Source organism: Haemaphysalis longicornis, unplaced genomic scaffold, assembly GCF_048455015.1.
Source record: "Haemaphysalis longicornis isolate Haplotype H1 unplaced genomic scaffold, Haemaphysalis longicornis Haplotype H1 scaffold_8, whole genome shotgun sequence".
In the NCBI taxonomy this organism is placed as follows: Eukaryota; Metazoa; Arthropoda; class Arachnida; order Ixodida; family Ixodidae; genus Haemaphysalis; species Haemaphysalis longicornis.
This window is the reverse complement of record NW_027526445.1, coordinates 124,512,942-124,533,215: the sequence shown is the minus strand read 5'-3', so window position 1 is coordinate 124,533,215 and position 20,274 is coordinate 124,512,942. Positions and strand designations below refer to the sequence as shown.

Sequence of the window (20,274 nt, the reverse complement as noted above, 5' to 3'; positions counted from 1 at the left end):
AGGTTGACTGAAATCTAAGGTTGAAGAAGTTCGGTTAGCGATTACCTTGGTAAATACCTTGTAGACGACTGACAGTAAGCTGATTGGCTTGTAATTTTTCAAGTCCTTCATGTCGCCTTTCTTATGGATTAGGATGATGTTCGCGTTCTTCCAAGATTCCGGTACCTTTGCGGTCATTAGGCATTGCGTATATAGGTTTGCCAGCTTTTCAAGTACAATTTCTCCGCCATCCTTCAAGAGGTCGGCTGTTATCTGATCCTCACCCGGTGCTTTGCCCACTTTCATTTCTTTCAAAGCCTTCCTTACTTCTTCGGTTGTTACTGGTGGGATGCCTATCTCCTCTGAACTAGTGTCTCGTTCGGCAATATCCTGTATGTCCCGGCTACTGTACAGATCCCTATAGAGCTCCTCGGCCACTGTGACTATTTTATCCCTATTTGTGATGACATTGCCTTGCTTATCCTTAAGTGCATACATCTGATTTTTCCCCACGCCATGACGTCTCTTTACTGCTTTCAGGCTACCTCCGTTCTTTACAGCGTATTCGATCCTCTCCATATTATACTTCCGTAGGTCAGCTGTCTTACGCTTATTGATTAACTTCGAAAGCTCCGCTAGTTCTATTCTGTCAGCTGCGGTGGAGATTGTCATGGTTTGCCGTTCCCTAATTAGATCTTTCGTCTCCTGTGAGAGTTTGCCAGTATCCGTTCTAGCCATAGTGCCCCCGACTTCTACTGCACACTCCGTGATAATACGGGTAAGGTTGTCGCTGGCTTCCTGTGTCGTTAGCTCGCCTTCCTCATTAAGAGCTAAATATCGGTTCTGCAGCGCGATCCTGAATTCTTCTACCTTGCGTCTTACTGTTAGCTCATTTATCGGCTTCTTTCGTACTAGCTTGTTGCGGTCCCTCCTCAAATCTAGCTTAATTCTAGATCTTACCACACGGTGGCCACTACACCTTACCCTTCCGAGTACTTCCACATCTTGCACGACGCCAGGTTTATCGCATAATATCAAGTCAATTTCAATTTTATGCTCCCTATTGGGCTCCTCCAGGTCCACTTCCGACTCTCCCGTTTACAGAAGAAGGTATTCATTATGCGTAGGTTATTCCGCTCTGCAAACTCAACTAGTAGGTCCCCCCTGCTATTTCTACAGCCCAGACCATAGTTCCCAACTGCCTTGTCTCCAGCCTGATTCTTGCCTACTTTCGCATTGAAGTCCCCCATAACTACTGTATACTGTGTTTTTACTTTAGCCATTGCCGATTCCACATCTTCCTAGAAGTGTTCCACTACTTGGTCGCCGTGTCTGGATGTCGGCGCGTAGCCCTGCACCACCTTGAGCTTGTACCTCTTATTGAGCCTAATACAAGACCTGCTGCCCTTTCGTTAATGCTTTAGTATTCTTCTATGTTGCCAGCTACGCTTTTATTGACTAGAAATCCAACTCCCAGTTCTCTTCTGTACTCTGGACCCCGGTAACATAAGCCATGTCCGTTTTTCAGCACCGTAAAGGCTTCGCCTGCTCTCCTAACCTCGCTAAGCCCTATTACATCCGATTTAATGCCCTCGAATTCCTCGAACAACACCTCGAGACTCGCTTCGCTAGATAAGGTTCGCGCGTTAAACATTGCCAGGTTCAGATTCCAGATTCCATTGGCGGCCTGTCCAGATCCAGGGATTCTTAGCACCCTCTGCTGCGTCACAGGTCTGACCGCTGCCGTGGTCAGTTATTTCGCCGCCGCTGGGGACTGAGGGCCGTGGGTTAATTGGCGTATTCATGGGAGGTTGTGGCCGTTACTACACCAGGTTGGCCAATCCTGCTCTGGTGAGGGAGTGCATTGCCGGCAATGGTCGCCGAGGTCAGGCCGCACCCCAAGCCCCTTTTGTGCAATTCCATCAATACGCGGATTTTTTTTTTAATCAGGTGGAAATTGTCCGGCACCGTGATTCGGGCAACAGTCCTTCTGCACGCGATGCGGATGCTCTACCTCTAAGCCATCGCTGCACCCCCTTTTCTTTCCTTGTCTTTCGGGCTGTTTATATTAAACGAAAATGCAGCGATTGCGTAGAGGTAGAACACCCGCCTCGCGTGCAGAAGGACCATGGTTCGAATCCTGGTGCCGGATAATTCCCACCGGATGTAAAAAAAAATGCGCGTATTGATGGAATGGCACAAAGGGGCTTGCGGTGCGGCCTGACACCGGCGACCATTGCCGGTAATGCACTCCCTCACCACAGCAGGATTGGCCACCCTGGTGTAGTAACGGCCACAACCTCCCTTTAATACGCCAATTAACCCACGGCCCTCAGTCCCCAGCAGCTGCGAAGCAACTGACCACAGCGGCGGTCAGACCTGTGACGCAGCAGAGGGTGCTAAGAATCCCTGGATCCGGACAGGCCGCCAATGGAATCTGAACCTGGCAACGTTTAATGCGCGAACCTTATCTAGCGAAGCAAGTCTCGAGGTGTTGTTCGAGGAATTAGAGGGCATTAAATGGGATTTAATAGGGCTTAGTGAGGTTAGGAGGGCAGGCGAAGCCTTTACGGTGCTGAAAAATGGACACGTCCAATGTTGCCGTGGTATAGAGGACAGAAGAGAACTGGGAGTGGGATTTCTAGTCAATAAAAACATAGCTGGCAACATAGACGAATACTATAGCATTAACGAAAGGGCAGCAGGTCTAGTAATTAGGCTCAATAAGCGGTACAAGCTCAAGGTGGTGCAGGGCTACTCGCCCACATCCAGCCACGACGACCAAGTACTGGAACGCTTCTATGAAGATTTTGAATCGGCAATGGCTAAAGTAAAAACACAGTATACAGTAGTTATGGGGGACTTCAATGCGAAAGTAGGCAAGAATCAGGCTGGAGACAAGGCAGTTGGGAACTATGGTCTGGGCTGTAGAAATAGCAGGGGGGACCTACTCGTTGAGTTTGCAGAACGGAATATTCTACGCATAATGAATACCTTCCTCTGTAAACGGGAGAGTCGGAAGTGGACCTGGAGGAGCCCGAGTGGGGAGCACAAAAATGAAATAGACTTCATATTATGCGATAACCCTGGCGTCGTGCAGGATGTGGAAGTGCTCGGAAGGGTAAGGTGTAGTGACCACCGTATGGTAAGATCTCGAATTAGGCTAGATTTGAGGAGGGACCGCAACAAACTAGTACGAAAGAAGCCGATAAATGAGCTAACAGTAAGACGTAAAGTAGAAGAATTCAGGATCGCGCTGCAGAACCGATATTCCGCCCTTAACGAGGAAGCCGAGCCTACGACACAGGAAGCCAGCGACAACCTTACACACATTATCATGGAGTGTGCAGTAGAAGTCGGGGAGCACTATGGCTAGACAGGATACTGGTAAACTTTCACAGGAGACGAAAGATCTAATCAGGAAACGGCAAACCATGAGAATCTCCACCGGAGCTGACAGACAAGAACTAGCCGAGCTCTCGAAGTTAATAAGCGTAAGACAGCTGACATACGGAAGTATAATATTGAGAGGATCGAATACGCTGTAAAGAACGGAGGTAGCCTGAAAGCAGTAAAGAGACGTCATGGCGTGGGGAAAAATCAGATGTATGCACTTAAGGATAAGCAAGGCAATGTCATCACAAATAGGGATAAAATAGTCACAGTGGCCGAGGAGCTCTATAGGGATCTGTACAGTAGCCGGGACATACAGGATATTGCCGAACGAGACACTAGTTCAGAGGAGATAGGCATCCCACCAGTAACAACCGAAGAAGTAAGGAAGGCTTTGAAAGAAATGAAAGTGGGCAAAGCACCGGGTGAGGATCAGATAACAGCCGACCTCTTGAAGGATGGCGGAGAAATTGTACTTGAAAAGCTGGCAAACCTATATACGCAATGCCTAATGACCGCAAAGGTACCGGAATCTTGGAAGAACGCGAACATCATCCTAATCCATAAGAAAGGCGACATGAAGGACTTGAAAAATTACAGGCCAATCAGCTTACTGTCAGTCGTCTACAAGGTATTTATCAAGGTAATCGCTAACCGAATTTCTTCAACCTTAGATTTCAGTCAACCTAAAGCAATCAGGGTTCCGTAAAGGCTATTCAACGATGGACCATGATCACACGATCAATCAGGTGATAGAGAAGAGCGCTGAGTATACTTAACCCCTATGTATAGCCTTCATAGATTATGAGGAAGCATTTGACTCGGTCGAAACCCTAGCAGTCATTCAGGCATTACGGAACCAGGGGGTAGATGAGCATTATGTAAAAATACTAGAGGATATTTACAATGGGTCTACAGCTACCATCATCCTCCATAGGGAGAGCAGTAAAATACCTATAAGGAAGGGTGTCAGACAAGGAGACACAATCTCTCCAATGTTATTCACAGCATACTTACAAGAAGTATTCAGAACGTTGGATTGGGAACAGGCGGGAGTAAAGGTTAATGGAGAATACCTCAGTAACCTCAGATTTGCTGATGATATTGCCTTGCTAAGTAACTCGGGGGAGGAATTGCAAAGCATGCTTTCCGCACTGGGCGAACAGAGTAGAACCGTGGGCCTGAAAATAAATATCCAGAAAACTAACGTAATGATCAATAACCTCGGGACAGCACAGCAGTTTGAGATAGGTGGCGAGGCAGTGGAAGTGGTAAGCGAATATATCTACTTAGGCCAAGTTGTGACCCCAGATCCCAACCATGAGGCAGTGATAATTAGAAGCATCAGAATGGGGTGGGGTGCATATGGCAGACATTCTCACATAATGAATAGCACCCTACCATTGTCGTGAAGAAGAAAGCGTATGACAGCTGCATCTTACCGGTACTCACCTACGGGGCAGAAACTTAGAGGCTCACTAAGAGGGTTCAACTTAAACTGAGAACGACTCAGCGGGCAATGAAGCGGAAAATGATAGGTGTAACATTAAGGGACAAGAAGAGAGTAGAGTGGGTCAGGGAGCAAACTGGTGTTAAAGATATATTAGTAGAAATTAAGAAGAAGAAATGGACGTGGGCAGGGCATGTTATGCGAAGGCAAGATAGCCGCTGGTCATTAAGGGTAACAGAGTGGATCCCTAGAGAAGGCAAGCGTTGCAGGGGGCGGTAGAAATTTAGATGGGCAGATGAAATCAAGACGTTTGCAGGTATAAATTGGTCACAGTTGGCAAAGGACCGAGGTAATTGGAGAATAATTGGAGAGGCCTTTGCCCTGCAGTGGGCGTAGATAGGCTGGTGATGATGATGATGATGATATTAAACGAAGCTTTCATCCTCTCCCTGGGGATGTCTGTACGGGAGAACGCACAGCAGGAAAGCTAGCATTCAATGGCGGTGACAGTGATTGTGGGTGAGCTCCGTTAGGCCCCTCCACTAAAGGTTCATGCGCAGCAGAGGGAAGAGCTGACGCTGGCGTGCGATGGCTCGACGTGTACAGGCCTAACGTCATATCTTGAGGTGAAAGTCGGCAGCCGTTACCCACAGCTCGACGTGCGTTGGCAAGGACATTGCTCTGCATGCCGTATGGCTGTCAGCCGCAGTACTTTAGGCCCGACGTCATATTTTGAGGTTTAGGACATTAAGCCTAAAGCTTATCGTCAGTGGCACCCACTCGAAATAGGGCTCACTGTACGCCAAGCAGCAGGTACCGGTTCGTGACGGAGACCCCAAGCCCAAATGTTCCGCCTACGGAGTGCACACGCGAGAGCAGTTCTGGGGCGGTATTCTCGTAACTGTCCCTTTTGAAAACGTCCCTTTTGCGTCCCTTTCATCGTGACGTACTTCCGTTTAAGCAGTGAGCGTTGGCAGTAGGTTTGCCGCACTTGCGTTACGTCACTTCCGGTTGTTTGCTTTTACGCAATCAGTGCTCGCCCCAAGGGACACTTTTGAAAGGGACGCAAGAGGGACAAAACTCGAGAATACCGCCTCTGGCTAATTTTGAAAAGGGATCGGATTGGCCAGACAAGCAGACATCCCGAAAAAATTCCGGGGCCTCTCCACTAACGTGAAATCTGCGGAGGAGCGAAGCATGCAGTGTATAAGTGTATTAAAAGATTTAAAGTATCTGTCTTGCCGCACGGCGCGCACTGATTGGGCGCCGGAGAAGCGCCGGTGGGAGGAGCAACCGCGCTTACTAAGGTGGTGGCGCCCTCTCTTGCGTCGAACCGGATTTAAGCAATTAAATGAGAGACAGAGGGCCGTTATTTGTGTTCATGTCACACGCCGCAGCATGCGCGCCATCGCGAGGCGTTGGAAAAAGAGGGTCCCGGTGTTCTAGTACCGTGACTACATAAGATAACGACGACAGAACGCACCGAGAGCCTGGGCCTCTGAGGTCCTTCGCCCCTAAAATCTTTGCGTTCGACCATTGCGTTATCGGCGGAGGAGTGCATGATTCTTCCGTCACGGTTCACCAACTCGTCAAGTTTCTACTTTAGTGAAATTCCGCGCGCAGTCGCTACCTTGAAAGCTTCAACAGTAACGTGCGCCGAAGAAGTCGGTGCGTCCAGCAGCGGTTCGTAGTTACAGTTTGAGTCAGAACTCAACTCGGTTGACAGCTTCAGTTGAGTGAGACTACATAAATAATTACTGCCTCACCTATTTATTAGGGGCATGCACTAAGAACAGATCCGTTTTACGGACGCTTTTACATTCTCAATGAACACGGCAGCAACGAACGGAGGAACAACACTTTTATTCAACGAGACCGGGGCCGATGATGATGATGGGCTCGCTACGAGATGGGAAGAGCGACGACGTCCTGTATCCAGGAGAGGACCGCCGCCACGTCGGAGAAGACAAAGGGTGACGTGCGGAGGCGGGTCTCGTTGCCCCAAGACACGACGCCCACCAGTGTCCATTCGCCCGAGGGGCCCTTGGTCATTAGGGGACCACCGGAGTCACCCTAAAGCAGGGTAGACAAATGCTCTAGTAAAATGGACAGCTTTGGAAAAATGCGTTAATCACGTTGGCACTGTCCGAACATATTAACAGCGATAAAAAATTAAGTCTATTGCAAAACCGCCAACTGCGTAAGGGTACCTGCGTTAGTGTTCACGGTACAGCGCATAACATCAGGGTAATGCGGTATCCTTCGCTTGGCGGCACAGTTCCTGTTGTAGGGAGCCGCCTCCCATGACGAGGGTCAGGTAATGCTGGTGATGGGCATGTCCAGAGGATGTGTTGCAGTGAAGCAGATTGTGCAGCATTGTACAAGCATCACGGTAGAGTTGGGAGTTTAAAATGCTAGTTAGACTTAAAGTGACGAGCGAAAGTTTGTAGTCTTGGGTATGTGGTTTCCCAGATGTGTAGTCTACTGTATGTGGACGTGGGAGTAGTAGCTGGTGTTTTACATTTTTGATGGCCAAGGTCCCTCGGCTCCTCCTGCGTGGCTCTTGGTCATACTCGCAGCGTGCCATAAAAGTAGTTACGGCAGTGGTGATATTCTTGCAAAGTAGTAGCTTGGCAGCTCTATTGTGGCTCTTGTTTCATTGTGCCGGAATATTGTTTATGAAGTGTCCCTGGTGTAGAAAATAATCTTTTGTATAGAGACATGCCCCATTTCCTTCTCATAATGATTACACCAGTCAGTCTCTATCAAATCTCTATTTTCTCCTTCCCCTTCTCTCCCACAGAGCAGAATGCCAGAGCCTACACTATGAGGCAGACCTCTGTGGCTCCTCATTCCTTTCAATACAATTACTCTTTGAATTGGGGCCACTTTGATATCGCCTGTTAACGACGCTGCATTGTATAGCCACAGGTAAGGCTGGTACGTACAAAACGGGGGATTAGAGGGTCCATGCACACCTCTCATTTACTTACTACTTGCTGTATACCTATCCTCCTCCAGAATTCCGGTAGTGCGGAGGCGCCACAAATAAAGCTATCGTTTTCTATTGCAACTCGCGCATGGCCGCTGTTGTTGTATTAGATTTGTTCTGTAACGTTTTTTTGTTTTTTTTTTAATTACAAGCCTCGCGTTTCAGTTCTCCTGTGCTTGCGTTTGATTTCAAATGCAGACACATAAGTCCTTTGTCTTTAGCGCTGATTCCCGCCGTACAAATAACCGGTCTCCAAAGGTCCGCTCTTCGTTCCTCATGCTCCGATGGTGTAGCTCTGCATTGAATTTACGAACGAGTTTTGCTCCAACGTTCCAACCCCGAAACAGCAAGAAAGCACGTTTCTTATTTCGTTCCAAGCGTAAACTATATATAGCTTCCCCCTGCCTCGGCGCCGATTGTAAACAGCCGTCCGCGTTAAAGCTAGGATACGTATCAGCCGTCCTGTCGATTATAAGAGGCAGAAAAGGTTGGCAGTGCGTCTGCCCAGACAGACGCAACATAAACACCGCCATAGGTGACGCGGCATGTGCGCAGTCCACGAACAGCATCTCACCACTCCGGGGAATCCCGAGGCCGGCTCGGCGCATATCTGGTGGTGAAGGTTGGCGTACGAGTGCTCCTCCTGGCATTTCTCCTTGGAGACGACGTGCATCTGCGCCTCCTTCAGCAACTCCGGCAGCTGGAGCTTGTCGATGCCTGCGGACATCATCGGCGATGATGGAAATTACCAGTGTCCGTGAAAGGAACAAACAGCGGACTGACGTTGGGCTCGGTTGTGTCGTTAGAGGAGTCTGTGAACGGGAAGGAGTGAAGAGTTGCGTGGGCTCTCTTGTGTTAACTATAAAAAGCGGATGTTAGGTCTTATCTCCTAACTAGACAACTAAGCGCTCGTGGGGACAACTAAGCTAGACAAGCTCGTGGGAGCACTTAGGGGTTACCAAAGAGATGCTAGCTCTCATCGCGGAACCAGAGATGTCCGTTCATGGGAACAGTTAAAGAATTCGAAGGTGGCTTGGTAAGAGTTGTAACGGCCTCGTTCATTTCGGACCTTACGTAAGCTGTGGCACTTACTCCTAGTTCCTAATCGCGCAGTGTGTATGTATTCTTGTATTCTTCCCGCTTTATACCTGACCTGCATCGGTTGTACTTTTGGCTTGCAAGGAGACTGGGCTTCGTTATTGTTTCAGTTGTGGTGTTCCCCGCAGTTGTCGCTAAGATTCAATTATGTATGTACGTAGTGAGAGCACTTTCCACCGATGAAAGCTTGCAGAACCGGTTTTGGTGTGAGGACTCCTGTATGCTGTTTACAATGCTGCCTCTTCCACTGTGCATTATCGTCATCCTTAGCGGACGCGCGAAATATTCGTCCCCATCTCTGCAGATCCTCATCACCATTGTGCCTTCCCGCTGATTCTTCGCAATACAGTGTCCAAATAAGAGGTCCCTCTACACACCAGCCCATCGAGTAAACCTTGTCCTCTCAATATATACATGCAGCAAACACTCGTATGCGGATTGTTAGTAAATATTTTCCGCTTGTAAGGATTCACCGCTTATAAAGTTCAGTTCACTGTTCCGAGGGCTTTGTTATAATGCAGTATATACGTTGCCACGCTGTAGGAAGAAAGCGAGGATATTGTAGAACTGAACGTTCACTGGGGCGAATTTGTGCTCCGAGCTAAACTCAAAGGAAACACAAGTGGCGAAGAAGCAGTCAACGAAATGACGTACACTGATGAACGTCGGCAAATCGAATGCCGCGGCGTTTGCCTGGCGAGCATTTGTCTCTGAGCACTATGCTTTCATAACCATCGAATTAGATCGAGGACATTGTCGATCAAAAATAACAGCCTACTGCCGGCAGGGTAAAACCTTCTTGCTATCATTATAAGGGTGCCCGTCGCGCCACACGACAAAAGGAGCAAACCTGCTGGCGGCCCAAAAAGGATAACATAGTCGGTCGTTGCCAGCCGCTGGTAACAAATAAACAAGACGTGAGAGCGGCAAAATTATATACATACATATTCGTCTGTGCTCGAGTGTGCGTGAGGGTAGGTATTTTTACAGCTATTTTAGAATTGGGCTGCACGACAGTCTGTCCTAGTATAGTGTCACTCTCCATTCGGAGCTGGTCCACGTCTAGCAAGAAATGGTCCCTAGTACAGAAAAAAAATCGTAAAACAATATAATATAACAAAATTAGGTCATAGGGTCTTCATATTTTCATATGAGACGGCTTATATCCACCCCCCAAAAAGTCTTCCCAGCAATGCATTCGTGTTTAGAGGTGAAGCTGACTTTCGAAAAATCGGTGTACTCTTGGTATTTGAAAGCTGCCTTTTCCGCATTGCTCATTGCGCAGTAAAGCACGGCCATCTATTGAGGGAGTATGAGTAGAGAAAGAGGCTCTAACTCGCGTGTTAAAGAAGTATTCCGGAACGGATTACATGAACATTAGTGGCTACGACGACTGCACCATTACGCCAAGTTTCATTTGAGCTAGTTCACAGTGAAGTTGTAAACGTTAGAGAATTACTGTCGGCAGACAATACAAGGCCATGTACTGGGGGACTATGTTTACGGAAAACGGCCGTAATTGGTGTTTTAGCGTAAGTATACGGAAGAAAATGATGTGACACTTAGCCGCGAAGACGGCTCCAACATAACTCACAAGAGAGAAGTCGAAGCTAGACGGAGTCTTCGTAAAGACAATCCACAGCTCCGTGGGTTCAGCAGATTACACGCTGGTTGGTACTAGGTTTAATTTTCCCGGCCGGCGCACTACTATACTCAGTTACAACTCAAGAACGGCACCACCTCATGTAATGTATCACTCCGCCAAAGCGCCGGACCCGTGACGTCAGTGCGCGCGAATTTTGAAAGGGGTTTGCTATGAATGCGTGATATCGCCTGCCTTGTCTCACGCAGTTTGTTTGTCGTCACTGGAGTCGTTTATAAGCATATTAAGTCCACAAAATCACGGGAACGGCTCGCGCCATGTTCAAAATATTCCCAGTAACGCCCTGCTTGCGCCGCGCGGAGAAACAACCGGCTACGGTGATAAGGCATAGCGGCAAATTCCGGTGCCGTTCTTAAGTTGTCACCGAGTATAGGCACTCACTGGGAATGGTGTTGCCCCACCCGGCGACGGTGACCTCCGAGGGCAGGGAGGCGCCCGGCCGGGGCAGGCACACGGGGGGCACGGGAAGCGCCGAGCGCAGCACGAGCACGGCCACGTCGTCCACGGCGCGGTCCTGGTTCACCAGGTGGCAGTTGGGGTGCTTGTACACTTTGGCCACGAACGCCGTCGACAGGCGGCAGGCGGTCGCGAAGCCATAGCGCACCACGTACCGCGGCTGGAACTCCCTGCGAGGAACCGGTGTGATATATGTTACGGCCATTCGTTCACAGGGCCCACGAAGGCAAAAGACAACTTTGTCAAGTTTGCAAGCACTAGCCTCTGGTAACTCACTCAGCGCATGTTCCAGACACCAATAAACGCGTTTAAAAAACGCTGGAAATGTTGAATAACGTTCTGAACGTTCACATTTCGCGCCACAGTGACGTAATATGGACAGAGGAGGGACATAAACTGTGCCTTAGCATCCGAGTTATACGATCGAAAGGATCTAGAGGTCTCAATCGACCAGTCAGGTTTCTTGGCGGCGACTATAGTGGGCGGTCGCCAATCGCACAAACAAGCTTTTGTGACGTCATAGGAAAATCGCCGGAAAGTGGTTGGAGAGTCGCCACTGACGCATCTGTTTTCTTTCTTATCTGGATTATTTTTGTAGCGTCAGCTACACTGGCGGAGGTTGAGGAGTTTCGAGGGCTCCTGGAGAGCCGTGCTGCGCATGCGCGAGGAGCAGTGACGTCACACGGCGCAAAGAACGTTGGTCGCAGCCCGGCGTCTATCCCACACCCCACGCGACCAGAGTCTTCGCCGACCTCCGTTCCGCACGTGGCGGCCCGGTCCACTTGATGATCATGCAAAGTGTGGCCGGGGTGTGGAACCGATGGCTCGTGCGTCGCAGCAACGCCGGCGTGCGCCTGTGAAACCAGCTTAGCTCTGGGGCGGTTAGTGACTTAGTGACGCTGCGCCGGAGTATAGCTCGATAAATATACATGTGTCACACAATGCGCATACCGTGTGTGTGTCATTGAAGCAGCAGTAAGCATTACAATCAAGCTAATCCTAGATAACCAGGAAAGCTAAGAATAACCAGCTGAATCTTAGCTCAGGCTATACGTATATCCTGGCATAGCTGAGCTAAACCACTGCTGATTTTTTTTAAGTTCGCGGGAAAACTGGTATCATTGCTATCGGGACAAAGCAGTGTTTTTATTGAATCAAACTTGGATTTTGCCTTTATGGTTGCTTTAACGAAATGGTTTTCATGGTTATAGTAAACGAAAGCGGGTACACCAAGGATTTGATGGAGGGATGAACTAACAAAGTTCGGTAGCAAAGAACGGAGTCGACAATCTCGCGATAGAAGCGGCTGGACATCTTCCGGAGGGGTCTTCATGCTGCAGCTGACACAAGCACGTTGACAGTGATTATTATCAGTTAAATAGAAACGTGGTCGATGGTGGTTCGTCCTATGGTGCCGACATTCTTACGTTGAGTGGCGCAGCTCCAAATACACCTCTTCGCGGGTGAAGAAGTTGCTACACGTCAAAAAAAGAACGTAGCTGTCGCCCCGACAATGTTGCACACCGTTTCCCTTCATGCGAGGAGGCAATAAGAAGTGGTTGAATGCAACAAGCAGCAAACCAACCAGGCTCCCCCACATCCTCCCCCCCCCCCCACACACACACATACAGCCCCTGTATGCGTTGATCTTCAGCTACACTTCGTGCGTCCATTTGCGCAGATGACTCGAAACCAATGCGCCGATCCTGGCTCAGCGAGATATCATCGCTGCACCGGAAGGTCGCCGAACTCTCCCTCCACGTGCACAGACGCGTAGTTAAGATCGGTTCCACGTGTGCAAGCATATCTAGTTTAGCAACCAGGTACTCAAATTACTCAGCAGTCGCACCTGAAGGTGGTGCGCTCACTTTGTTGTCGAAGGAATGCATACCTGCATCGTCTCCGGCCATCGCTATACAGAACCTCTGTGACAGTAACATTGACGTACACACCAAAGCCTCCGTTTAGATAGAATCGCACTTCTCCTTCGGCCTCTCAGAATAGTTAAGTGGGAGATGATACACCACTAGTTTCTTTAGCTGCATAACAACTTCTCTAGCGCAGTCAGAACAGCATCGTCTGAACTAGACTCGCCATACCGCACGTATAGTTGTATCCGGGTAAGCCAAAAATAGCCCTCGTGTTTCGCATGAGAGGCGCGACCATCACACTTATGATTCCATTGTTGGTACCAGTGAGGAGGAAATGAATCGCCCCGGCTTACGTCGTCCAAAGAATGTCCTTCACTGCGTTCCAAATGGCAGTGTAATTCAGCCATATCGGTACGAAGGACAATACTCCTGTCATAGTTTTGTTCTTTAAGAATGCACGTTTGTCCAGTGCTGAATGCGTTTATAGAGTAAGCAGCTGGGGAGTCAATAAAAGTTTCTTTGTAAAACAGATCGAGCGGAGGCCCGCCGCGGTGGCTCGGTGGCTAAGGCTTTGTGCTCCTGAGCCCACGGACGCGGCTTCGGTTGCCGGCCACATCCGTGGGGAGATATCGCGCTCCGTTAAAGATCCCCACGTGGTTAAAATCAATCAATCAATCAATCAACAAATCAATCAATCAATCAGTCAACAAATCAATAAATAAATCAGTCCATCAATACAATATCCAATCAATTAAATAACCAATAGGCCAATCAATTAATCAAATAATCAACCAAACAACCAACCATTCAATCAACCAATCAATCAATGAATCAGTTCCGGAGGCGACAGCCGCAGCTGTTCCACCCTGAAGTATACGGGCGTCGCTGAGGGGATCGATGTCAGCGAAGTCAATTTCTCATGGTCATGGTTTATGCAAAGATTCAATTCCAGCCGATTAGATTTAACATGGTTCAGTGGTTACTCAACACATATGCTTTTACTCCGAAGGGCGTCTCCTAGGCGCATTCAAGAAAGCCGGGGTGGTCTAAGCCCTATCGAAGGTCGAAGCAACCTGGCAGTGGCTGTTGCTAAGCCACAGGTGCATGCATACGCAAGAAAGACTTATGCGTTGGCGTTGGGTATAATGTATACCGCACCATATTGTAGCATCTTGCGCTGATGAAACGGAGAAATAAATGAGTAACTACAGCTTATCAGGTTAAGCACTGCGGAAACGGACGACCAGGACATCGCGAAATATTGCCTGGCTATTCGCCAACGGCTCGACGTTTCTGCGCTTCCCGCGTGTCCTCTTCCAGGTGCCCTTCGCTCATCATTAAAGCCTCCCTTGCGCCACCTTGATGGGCTCATTTCGATCGTTTTCTTCCCTCTTAAAGCCTCCCTTGTTTGGCCATACGTAAGCCTTTAACGGCCGTTCCCATCAAGTAAGAGCCCCAGCTACCTGATATCTCTTTTTCGAACCCACGTCGTGCCTTGTGGACGGCGAAGGGTCATAAGTCACATTAACAAAGTGTGGGTTTAAGGTAGTTGGTGTCGGCTACATTTAGCTTCGTATAGCGCAAAAAAAAAACGGACAACCACAGAAAGCCGTACTCGGCGCAAGCGCAACGACACGTTACGTCTTTGTGTGGTTGCCCGTTTTTTGCGCAATACGAAGCCGTGAATCGCAGGTCATATCTTTGGACACAGACGTTATAATACTTGTGCGTAAACATTCTTTGCCGACTTCACCATAGATGCGTCCGTCTGTAGTTAGTAACAAATTTCAGGATGTGCGTTCGGGTAAACAGGCATCCCAGGGTGCATTTATTAAAAAAAATACTGCCCTTTCATTCTGTGAAGATGGATGGCATAGGATGCTGGACGCAGTCGACGGAGCGCACGGAAGAAACCATGTTTGTTTGTAATTTGTGATTGAGCATACTTCCTAGCCATTTAGCTGAGTCAAACTTGAAGGGACTCGAGATTTATTATGGCAAACATACAAACATGCGGAGGCCTGTTTCTTTACCGCGTCGTAGGCATGATACTGTGTCTGTAACACCAAACCCCAGCAGCTCGACCAGTGAAGACACCAGACAAGTCGCATTCGGCTGTTTTACGTCCATGTGTAAGCCTCCCGCCAGCACAACGCACATGTGATCAGGGGTGGCATGAAACCTTTGGATGATATTCACAAGTTTAGCTGCCACTTTTTTTCTTGGCAACACTGAAAACTGCCATGACCATGCCCACCATGTCCACGCATGCATATATGCCTCCCGCAAAAAAGAACAAGAAAACCAGGCCTCCGTGTTTGTCGTCTGCGCCGTTACCACCCCACTCGCGGTCGTGACGTCAAAGAGAACAGATATAAATGATAGCAGTGACATTGTGTGGTCATGCTTTGCTTGCCCTAGAGAACTCCGCATTATAACCGGAGAATGGAGCCGCGGCTGATCCGCGTTCGCAGCGCAATCACGTGCGAACACGGAGATACACAGATGTGCGCCCGCGCCTTGCGCACGGCCGAGTCGTTCAGCAAAAATAGTAGTGGCTTAGCTAGCGTGAGCTAAGCGTGAGCTAAGCGTGAGCTACTACGTTGCGTGAGCTAAGGTTGAGCAATCCAGTCCAATCCAATCCAATCCAGTCCAGTCCAGTCCAGTCCAGTCCAATTCAGTCTAATCCAGTCCAGTCTAATCTAGTCCAGTCCACTCACTGTTCCTCGCACGACTCTTCACGAGCCACGCGAAACGGCTATCAAGCGGCTCCGGTGCAGCGTCAGACTTGGCTACAGCGCAATTGAGGCGCACACCTTGGCACGCGCCGGCGCCAGTGCTTCTGCCGCGGCTATGACGCAACACAATCCACCACAATCCCCTTTATTCCAATCTAAATCTAATCCAAGCCAAGCCAAGTCAGTTCAAGCCAATCCAATCCAATGTCCCTAGCGCTTGCGCAGAACGGACCTTCACGGCACACGCGAAACTGCTCAACCTCGGCCAGTGTAGCTTACGCTACAAAAAAGCCGAATAATGCTTCCGAATAAATTGTGAATGCGCTCGCGCACCCCGTTTGAGATACAGCAGCAGCGTAGAAGTGCATGCTAGCGTTGGTGCGCGCGTTGTTAGTTGGGAGACTAGCGAAATCTATCGGCAAGCGATTGAAAGAGAGACCGCTCGCCGGCAGGTGAGCAGTCAACGGCCGATACCAAAACACGTCAACTGGTAATCAGCTGACCTGTGCCGAGGGCTTCACTCGTGTCTAGCAACAGGTGGGCTGTACTACGCTGCCCATAACAGTAGTTAACGTCGAGGTATTGCTTTTGACCTTGCTGGGACGGACTCATGCATGCGCCGCCGTGCCTGACCCCGCGGGTTCCCGTTTCCAAGGCGACACACATGGTGGCCGGCATGCGCGCCACGCCGGCGAATACAACCTATAGCTTCGCGTGCATGCCGCCCCCCCCCCTTACTCCCTCCACTACCCGTAAGTGCGCGCATAAACCTGCAATTGCTTGTGTGCGCGTGCTCAAACGTGAATGGCACCGGTAAATAACAGCTGTGGTGAAAGGGGGGTCAGCGGTGGAGAAAAGGAACGCGGGAGAGAGAGACAAAACTCATTGCGCCGAGTAAAGCCGCTTCACCGGAATGAAAAAGGGAGGGGGGAGGGGAGGTGTGCTGGACATATACTGCTTGGCAGTAAAAGAGATTCGGGCCTTAAAATGCCTCCTCCAGACAAATGTACTTAAGAAATAGGGTTCTTGGAAAAAAGTTTACGCACTATATCAAAATTTTTAATCCCGAGTTTCTGCATTTTTTTTTTGGTGGCAACACGGAGTTTAGGGCGCTATCAGGGAGGGCTGGTTACCGCTGCGGTTGAGAAAACAGCGCTGATGACGGGACGAGGGAAGGTACTCGGAGGCTTACCACGCTAACAAATTGCAGCCTTTTCTTGAAGCTGTACAAATGTAGCTCGAATGCGCTGAACACATATGCACGCTATTCTTGAAACAAAGGGCGTTCTTTCAAGATTGAGGTGTGGTTAAGGCGTGAATTTTGAGTAAAAAAACTGAAGCTGTCATGTACGAGAACTACTTCGGTCAAGTGAAGCCCACCAAGGTTTACTCAGACATGCCCGCTATTTGGCGAACAAGTCTTTATAACTTCATCAAAAGTGCTGACTTTGTCGTAAATGATGCATGAACCTTGAAGAAAAAATCATAGGCACAAAAAAGCGAGGCGACGCGCGGAGAATTGTCAAGAACTAGAGGACCAGTTTTGGAGGATCGGGCCGTTGTCCGCACAAGTCCCATAGCCCAACTGTCGTGGGACCATATCCGCGACGTGAATGTTTCAAATGCATGTTCACGTTCACACATTCCGGTCCTGGTTGTGTAGACATGTGCAGAAGCGGAGGTTAGATGCCGGTTGCCGCAATGATACTTCTAAAGTTTACTGAACTGTCCGCATTCAAATGCCTTTATAACTACAGATATAATTCACTGAAACGTTTAGCTGTCAATTTCTTCGCTTGGCAGCAGTGGAAACGGCCACGGACGTGCCCGAAGCGCCACGGCCATGGCGCTTCACGTGGGCCACCGCTTCGGCACGCCGCAGAAAAAAAAGAACACCGGCGTGTGTCGTCTGCTCCGTTTCAACTCGATTCTCAACGGTGGTGTCAACAAAGATGTTATTAATCCCACTCATTACAGTCGAGGCATTACTTTGCGTTCGGTAAGGTAGAGTTTGGAACGCCCAACACACATCATGTACCAGCACGGACAAGCAGCGAGATACCGCGGATCCAGACGTAACCAGTCACCGCGCACTCACATGGTTGCCTGCATGCGTGTCTCACCAGTGAATACAACCTATAGAGAGACGGATAATTTCCGAGGCAAACTCAGGGCCGCATTTGTCCTTTACAGGAGCTTACTCTGGCAGCAGACAGTGGCCCGCGGTGAGGACATGCCGCCTCGTGATCATGGCGCCCCCGCAGAGAGCCACGATCGTCCGCAGGTTCTTGGTCACCAGTCGTGCCGTGCTCATCTTGTTCTGCAAGCCAGCCCGCGCAACAGAAGAAATATAAATGATATGCGTGCAAACATAGCTTTAAGAACACAGAAAAAATGCATTCATGGTGGTCAGCGCGAACGGAAACAACACACAAAGAAGAGAATAGACGACACAGGCGCTGTCTAGCAACTGAAATTTTATTGGACGAACACGTGTTATTTATGCAACCAAGAAGAGATAATAAATTGATGAAATCATACATGAGTCACACAGGTATGTCACGTACGCACTTTACACACACGACTTGTCAAGAAAATCTACTTCCTCATCTATTAGTGCGATAGACGGGTGGCTCACGCACGTGTCGCCGCTTTTTCTAATTCTGTACGCTTCCGCAATTTCCCTCGTGCGCTGGCTTCTGCTTCTCATCAGGACGATCGTTTTTTCAAAGTCGGGAGCGCAACCCCATTCCTTGCAGTGGCGGGACGGGTGTGAGGACGGCTCTCCCTTGAGAGACCCAGCATGTTCTCTCAATCGGACATTTAAGCACCGCCTCGTCTGGCCTATGTATTGGCCAGCGCATGGAAGCAGCGGGATGGAGTACACAACTCCGCAGATGCATTCGGTGAAACGCTTTTCACGCTTTATCAAGCACTTATGTCCACGGTCTGCTCCTCCGTCCTGCACCTTTCTATCAATGCTGGCACACACACTCCCCCGCCTGTTGCCTGCCCGAAAGACGACATTCACGTCGTACTGACCGGCAATCTTTTTGAGGCTGTGTGAAACAGCGTGTAGATAGAGAATTACGGCGAACCGTTTTATCCTATCTGAAAGCCTTTCTACACGTTTTCTCCTATCTACACGCTGTTTCACAGCGCCTCAAAAAGATTGCCGGGCAGTACACTCTCAGAAAAAAGGGTAGAAAAAGGGGGAAATCGAGGGTTTTCTCCCCCGGACCAGCGAGCTTCTCCCTTTAGCTAATTATACGTAGCTCCCTCTGTACGGCCTCTACGAAACACCGAAGCGGGGGAGGAAATATTCTGCCCTGTCGTCTGCAATCTGCTGTCGGCGCCGACGCCGAAAACGAAACCGTTCATCGTTGCACTGTGGCTTTCGCCGATTCGGCGCATACGACGACTATGAGCAACACCTCCCCTGCGGTGTGTTGCTTGCTTGTTTTCTCGCTGTCTTTCTTTTTTATTACTACCATGTGCCCGCCACGCTAACGCACGGCTCGCCAGCCGTATGTTTGAAGCACATTCTGTGGGCACCACTGCATGCTTGCTGTGGGCGACTCGCCTGCGCCCTGTTCAACGTTACCACTGCACTTGTGGACGTTTTATACTGACGCCCAAGGGTAAAAGATGTCAGCGATGATAGCAAACTGCCCCTTTTTTCGTCAACGAGCACAGACTGCAGCGTATTGACGCATCAGTTACCAACAACAAAAGGCCCCCATACGGTAACATCTTGGCTGAATGGTTGCCAGACAAGTGGTGCGCTCTACGCTAAAAGAGCGAAGGCGAGGCAATGAGTGTCATTACCCAAACATACCGGCCGTACTGTTTCGTGGAAAGTTTTTTTTTTCTTTGAGCAATTTTACTGCTTCTTACAGAACCTCTAATTAATAAAAGTTTGCAATTGCACGGGTTACATTTGATGAAATAACAAAACCCACCTAAGGCTCACGCACTGCCGTGGGTTATTGAAACAAGCAACAAGCTCATTGTTCCTACCTGCATTCTCGGCGATTAGGGTTATAAATACTTTGTCGCCGTTGTAATGTTTAGTTGTGGCTTGTGATCATGCGGACATGTCAAAAGTGTACTATATGTAGTGGTGTGTACGTGTGTATGTTGTGGGTTGCATGTATTGCGTGTTGGCAGTGCCTTTAACGTAGTGTATGTCGCTGTGTTGTTCTGTTTCATCCCAATATGTGTCCGCCCACATGCGGCCACCGTGATGTTGGCTATAATAATATACGTTATCCATAAAGTAAACCAAGGAAACGCCTTGATGTAAGTGCCCACTGATGGTTGTGCTTAGTAGCTGCCCCTCCCCTACTTTTTTTGCGTCATCTATCGGTCATTTTAAAACGTTAGGATTGCTTTCCTTCGAGCACGCTAGAGGGCGAGCATTGTGAAGGAGGCGACAGCGACGGATACGTTTTTCGTGTTGCCTGCATTGCCTTTGCGCTGAGATTTACGATTGCAGACGATCCGCGTTTTGCTGCATCGGTTGTAGCAAGGTAAGACGACTAACAACAACTGGTTGTTCTCAAACGGCCGCATTGGATGCTTGTGATCTCGTGTGCGGTGAACGGCAGGGTTACGAGCCTTTCGGAAATAAA

The 20,274-nt window shown here is 49.2% G+C and overlaps 1 protein-coding gene across 1 annotated transcript in view; it reads right to left on the bottom strand.

Moving 5' to 3' along the window:
* Positions 1–6,708: 6,708 nt before the first annotated feature.
* LOC144148462 (chymotrypsinogen B-like) overlaps positions 6,709–20,274 on the bottom strand; it is a gene marked incomplete at its 5' end in the record, with an annotated part of 29,876 nt that continues 16,310 nt past the window's right edge. Inside the window, 4 exons of the mRNA XM_077680002.1 lie at positions 6,709–6,895; positions 8,389–8,531; positions 10,957–11,201; positions 17,842–17,960. Coding sequence (XP_077536128.1) covers positions 6,725–6,895; positions 8,389–8,531; positions 10,957–11,201; positions 17,842–17,960 — 678 coding nt within the window. The remainder of the gene's footprint in view (positions 6,896–8,388; positions 8,532–10,956; positions 11,202–17,841; positions 17,961–20,274) is intronic.